Source organism: Pelecanus crispus, chromosome 9 (assembly GCF_030463565.1).
Source record: "Pelecanus crispus isolate bPelCri1 chromosome 9, bPelCri1.pri, whole genome shotgun sequence".
NCBI lineage: Eukaryota > Metazoa > Chordata > Aves > Pelecaniformes > Pelecanidae > Pelecanus > Pelecanus crispus.
This window is the reverse complement of record NC_134651.1, coordinates 20,988,230-20,993,985: the sequence shown is the minus strand read 5'-3', so window position 1 is coordinate 20,993,985 and position 5,756 is coordinate 20,988,230. Positions and strand designations below refer to the sequence as shown.

The following is a 5,756-nucleotide window of genomic DNA, read 5'->3' as shown; positions in this document are numbered from 1 at the left end:
GCACACTGGTCAAACAAAGCCTCGCCTGTTGCTGGGTTTATTTTGTTAAGTGTCATATGAATAGGCAACAGCAGGTCTTACTGGAGCATAAACATAGCTCAAAGTATTCTCTGCAAGTGTTTGCTTTTTGCTTGTACTGTGCTAATTTGGGGAAGAGATTTCTCTAGAAATCTTTTTCTTCAAAAATATTTTAAAAGAACATTCTTACGTTTCACATCTTGCATAAAATTGACAAGCTGGGGGGAAGTGAGAAGGAACACAGAGGAAAATTGGCATAACCGCTGTGACCATCCCACTGCCTTGTTCCAGTACGTCCCAGTGAGGGATAATGAGCCCCCATGGCTGGGGCATCCAGCTGCTTGGGCAACTTAGGCAAACTGCACCTTCTAACCACATCTGAAGATGTCACTGGCTATTTTTCAGCATCTTAGAACAGCTCTAGGAGTCATATGGCTTATTCCTATTAATTGCAAAATAATCCTTCAATCTATTCTGCACTAAAAAAATAAACCTTTCTGTAAATAGTGTTATTTTCCCTGCTTTGCCTGCAGCCTCCTTAGCATTGCTCCATGGAAAATAAGCATCTACCTCGGTGAACCCACCCACTACTGAAATATCACAGCTACAGAGGTAAGCTGAGCATCAGTGGTCACAGCACGAGGAGACACAATACACACAAAAGCGCTCTGCTGTCGTTTGGAAATGATGAGTCCATCTGGCACGTTTGTTTTCACTCATATAAAGAACTCCTCCTCCTCGTCCTCTGCTCTGTTTGCAGGGCTGGCTTGTGGTGTTGGTGAGTGGAAGCTCAAAGCTCTTTGCCCTGCTCCTTTATTCCTTTTGACTGCAGCAAACAGCAGCTGGGTCCTGTCCTGGGAGGGCACGGCGCTGCCAGCCCCATCCATGGGTGCGCGCGGCTGGAGGAGGCTGCTCCGCAGGTCCCTGGAGAAGCGGTTCAGCGGGCAGCGGCCACTTGCAGGATTTGCCACGGCAAGCCCGGTGTCGACATTGGTCTCCGCTGCCTGCCAGCGAACTCTGCTCTCCTGAGGAGAAGCCTGCAACTCGCTGCTCGCCTGTCTGCAGAGGGAGGTGGCATCCCACCACGACAGGGCCGCTGGACCAGTGTAAGAAGAGCAAAAGTGCCTGTGGAGGTCACCGCCGGCTTGCTCAGGAGTAAGGGCTTCGCTTTGGTCAGATTTTGTTTTACCCTTCATGGCTTTCACCTCCCGGCTTCTCTGCCCAGGATTACCCCACTTTACAGGGAGAGGGGCTGGGACAGAGTCCTGCAGGAATTTTTTGTTGCCTGCATTATTATGCTGATGGGAAAGCCCAACATTTGTTTCATGGGGCTTTGAGCTGTCTTGAACCTGTTGAATAAAATTTGGAGAGAACCCCATTAACATATCGCCCAGCTTTACTAGGTGATGCTCTCACTTAGCCTCGCTGTGCTGAAGTCACGTGCAGTGTGAGTCGGCCAGCCCCTAGAGAACAGCACAGGACTCTTACAAGCCTGAGCAATGGCAGATGAAGCAATGTAGATCATGTGATGCACATGGAGAAAAACAATCCCAGCTTCACATACAAAATGCTAGGTTGTGAGTAGACCGTAACCCCAGGGTCTCATTTCTGTGACAGACAGCACCATGTTAGCATCAGTTCAGTGCCTGACAGCAGTCTAGAAAGCAAATGAAATCTTAAGAATTATTCCAAACAAACCAGAGAATGTTGTGATGCACGGTGCAGGTCTGGTCCCCCAGCTGGACCATGGTGTTTGTCCCTCAACCCCAACGCACAGAGTATCATGGAGCTAGAAAGGCTCAGAAACGGAAAATGAGGACAACTGCAAGTACAGTAAAGGAACAGCCATGTATGCTGGGAATCTTAAGCCTGGAAAAAACAAAACTGTTCGGGAGGGAGAGGATAAAAGACTATAAAACCATGAGCCACCTGGAGCAACAGATAGGTATTGTCCGTTCCCTGCCATTTGCAATGCAAGAAGCAGAGGCAATCAGATGAAGCCAGGTGGAGCCAATTTCAAATAAGAGAAGGTGGCAGTAGGCCTGGGGAGGTCCATGCCAAGGTATCTTGTGGACACAGAAAGTTCACATGGATTCAAGGGGAGACTAGATAAACACTTGGAAAGGAGAGTCACTGCAAGTTACCACAGCTGGCTTCAGAAGACCCTTGAGTTTAAAACAGGCAGCTTGGGAGCATATTGGTGGGGTGTTAACACTGTTCCTCCCAAGGCAGCTGCCTGTGACCAGCTGCTGGGGACAGAGAGCTGGGCAGGACCAAGCCTTGGTCTGACCCGCTGCAGACAGGCTGATGGTCTCAGGATCTTCTGTGGTCACCGCCAGTGCTTGGCTGAGCAGCTACGCTATGCTTGAGTGAACCAATCCCATAGGCTCATCTGTCTTTTAATAAATTATAAAATTGAAATCACGCATCATAAACCTTACTATTTTGAGAAAGAAACAAGAAAGTTACACTTGAATTTAGTTTCTCCCAACTCGTGCACAGCTTTCAGAGGGCCCTCAGGACTAGCGCACACACATGACAGATTTGCTACAGGTGACCTAAACACAGCACACACAAATAGCTGTGCCTGTCCCAAAACCTTCTTGGAGGCATCAGATCTACTGGAGCTCCTTCACGTCTACAAATCCTGACCAGCGGCTTTTGCAAAGAAACTTCTCCAGGAAGCTCTGGATCAAGTGGCATTCCTCTGACAGCTGGACAACACATGGACCAACACTTACCCAGGGAGGAGATACCCACCAGACGAGCAAGGCCAATGGGACCAGGACCTGCTAAGCACGTCCTGCTTGTTCCTGCAGAGCATGCCACCCCCGGGGACACCAGCCCAGAGCAAGGCACCCGCCTCGCCAACCCTCTGCACGGCTAGAGACACATTTCATGTCTTTATTTATGAAACACAGCACATGGAGATGGTCCTACTCTCCTACTTAAGACTCCTACTTGAGTCTTAAGGCTAAACTTGTAAAATTTGAGCAACAGGGATCTCCTGTAAACACTCAGAGAAAGGACATGGAATAGAACAGTAACTAGTGAGCAACTTCAGAGGGAAAAAAAAAACCAAAAAAAAGGACAGGATGTGGTTTATTTACTACTTTATCAAACTATGCAGGACCAACTTCAAAGCTACATGAAGATGCTCAGGGCCTTGTCCAGTCCAGGTGGGTGGCAAACCAGTTTATAAAGTGATACTGAATGAGAAATATGCAAAGGCTGCCCTGAGGATTAGTGTTCAGAGTAGCATAAAGATAGGCCATACAAAATAATTAAGCCGATTTGTAGCAAATGAGTTCTGGAAGGAAAATGAAAAACCACAGGATGGGCAAATTGAAATATCCAAATTACAACAAAAAATAATGAGAGGTGGGAGGGGCTGTTACAGCGGAAAGAAAGCACACTGAGCTAAACTACCCTCCTGCTCACATGTACAATTCCCACTGTGTATCATCTCTGCACAGTCGTCTTTGTTGGTTTTTATTTATTTGTATTCACACAACCTCTGGACTGCACACCTGAATGGAAAAGGCAGAGCTTTCCTACAACACATTTATTCGGCACTTTTGCCCAACTGCAACTCACTCAAGAGTTCACAAGGTCTGTTGCAGGTGATGTTGTATCAACACTATAAATACATCTGGTTTTGGATGCTAGAAATCTGCTTTCAAAAACATTTAAAATGTAACAACTTATCAGAAAAAGAATAGGCTGTGATCATTTGATTCAGGCAGGGAAGGGAAGATGTTAAACTAGCCTGCTCAAAAAAAGCATTAGTACTTTCAATTTCAGGCAAGCAGTAATTATGTTAATTTAACAATATAAAAATATTCCAAGGATCTGTGCTTATATTTATCAATGGCATCACAGCACTGGCAGATCCCGATTACTGCATTCACAAATTCAAGAGAAAACATAAACAAGCAAAATCTTAATTTCCATTTTTAATCAGTCCTGCTTTCCTTGGGGGGCTGGGGGGTGGGGGGCGGGTGGAACCTTGTCTAAGAGCACCACAGACACATACCTGAAGCAGAATTGTATTTCCTTCATAGTCTTGCGTTTGCCACCTGGTGCTACTGATAGGAATACAAGGGTTAGGCAGGAGAGGCACCAGCTGCCCAATTTCTTGCACCTTGAACTGCAAGGCTGATGACTCCTTTGGCTCAGCAGCCACCCCGATGGGCAGCTGCTTCAAGCAGAGCTGCACAGCAATATTTTGGGTTGTGTACAGCACAAAGACACAGAAGCTACTTTTCTGCATAGTTGCTTCTTTCTGTAGGATCATCTCATAGAGTCTTACTGCATCCTCATAGTTATCAAAACTGCAGTAGAGGGTGACACGCAGGATTTCAGGGCCACAGTGCACCCGCCTGATGCCCCACACAGGCATCTGGTCGTCCAGGCCATAGAAGTCCTGGTGAGCTGGGGCATAGGGGTGGCTGTGCCCATTAGCAATCTGGGCACACCGGTAGCGCCAGGGTGGACGCTGGAAGAGCTCATGGACCTGAAAAATCCGTTCTTCTCCCAAGTCCTCGTGTAGAAAAAGGAGAACAGATATTCCAGGAAAGCCGCAGTTTTTCTTACGATATCTCTCATAGTATTTCAATGGAGTAATTCGTTCAGACACCAGGAAAAGTCGAACGTCTGGGCAGATCCACTCCAAAAGATGATCCAGAGTTTGCTGCAGAAGCAATGAGTGTCCTGAATTGGCAAGAAGATGCACAGTCATCAGAGAGTCTCTGTCATCCATTGCAAAGGTTCCTGACAAAAATTAGACAAATTGGTGTCTTCCCTTTCCTTCTCCTGCAGTTGGAGCCTCAGAAACATGAGGGGTGTATTGTAAGACTTAAACAAAATGAATTCAATCTTCTACAAGCTTTGCAATAGCCCGGTGAAATACGCAGGTCTGCACAGTTAATGTACACAAGGCAGGTGAAGAGTGACAAGGCATTATGTGACCAGTCCCAGGTAACTCACATCACAGCAGAGCTCAGATGAAGGCTCATTTTCCGACTCCAAGACTTGAGCTCTAGTCGTCACTGTGTACCTGTGACCAAAGCGACCAGAAACACCTCTGTGTCCTACTGCTCTTGGCCTTCACAGGACAGGGCAGCAGAGATGAAGAGAACTGAAGCACAAAAGCAGTAATTCTCCAAGAGGAGATGACTTTCTAAGTACACTTGCCTGTCAGCAGTGGAAATGCGTCCTCCAGATCCGGCCAAGTCCCACTGGCGTGCATCTCAGCGCAATCACCACCTTTTGCAGAGGCAATGTGGCACTTGTGTTTGAAAACCTCAGCATATTTTCTTGTAGTCAGCAGGCTGGGCTTTAGCTCGTTGTAAAAAGCTTGTGATCTTTGTGAGTCACACCCTTCTGGGGCATACAGATAAGCTATTCTTTAAAAACAAGGAAGGAAAACAAACTTACAAAAGGAAAAAAAAAAAAAACATGTGAACACAACAGATAACAATAAGGGCAGATATGAATCAGCCTCAGGAAAGAAGAGCTTTGGGAAAAAACCTCGACTCCTAGTTACATGCTTCACAACACAGGTAGCTCACTGCCTAGCTGGAAACTGGGTCCTGGGTTATTACACATAGCGCATAAAAGCGGGGTACCAGGCTTCCCTCTTTCAGTGCCCTGTTTGCCTCCTTCCTCCTCCTCCTCTTTTTTTTTTAATGCTGAGATACCCATGTAATCAGCACTCTTAAGCAAATTCCAGCTTT

General features: G+C 46.6%; 1 protein-coding gene across 1 annotated transcript; it reads right to left on the bottom strand.

Moving 5' to 3' along the window:
* Window positions 1-734: 734 nt before the first annotated feature.
* On the bottom strand, window positions 735-4,780 carry FAM124B (family with sequence similarity 124 member B). The gene is made up of 2 exons (XM_009477766.2): window positions 4,055-4,780; window positions 735-1,367 (listed from the first exon to the last, which is right to left on the bottom strand). Exons 1-2 carry the CDS (start codon window positions 4,778-4,780, stop codon window positions 735-737), a joined length of 1,359 nt encoding a protein of 452 aa, XP_009476041.2.
* Window positions 4,781-5,756: the final 976 nt, after the last annotated feature.

Bases quoted from the DNA above. Each gene is read 5' to 3' on its own strand.
- FAM124B (XM_009477766.2), bottom strand. From the start codon at position 4,780: ATGGATGACAGAGACTCTCTGATGACTGTGCATCTTCTTGCCAATTCA. The intron at 1,368-4,054 runs GTATGTGTCTGT...TTTATTCAACAG, and splicing joins GAAATACAATTCTGCTTCAG to GTTCAAGACAGCTCAAAGCC.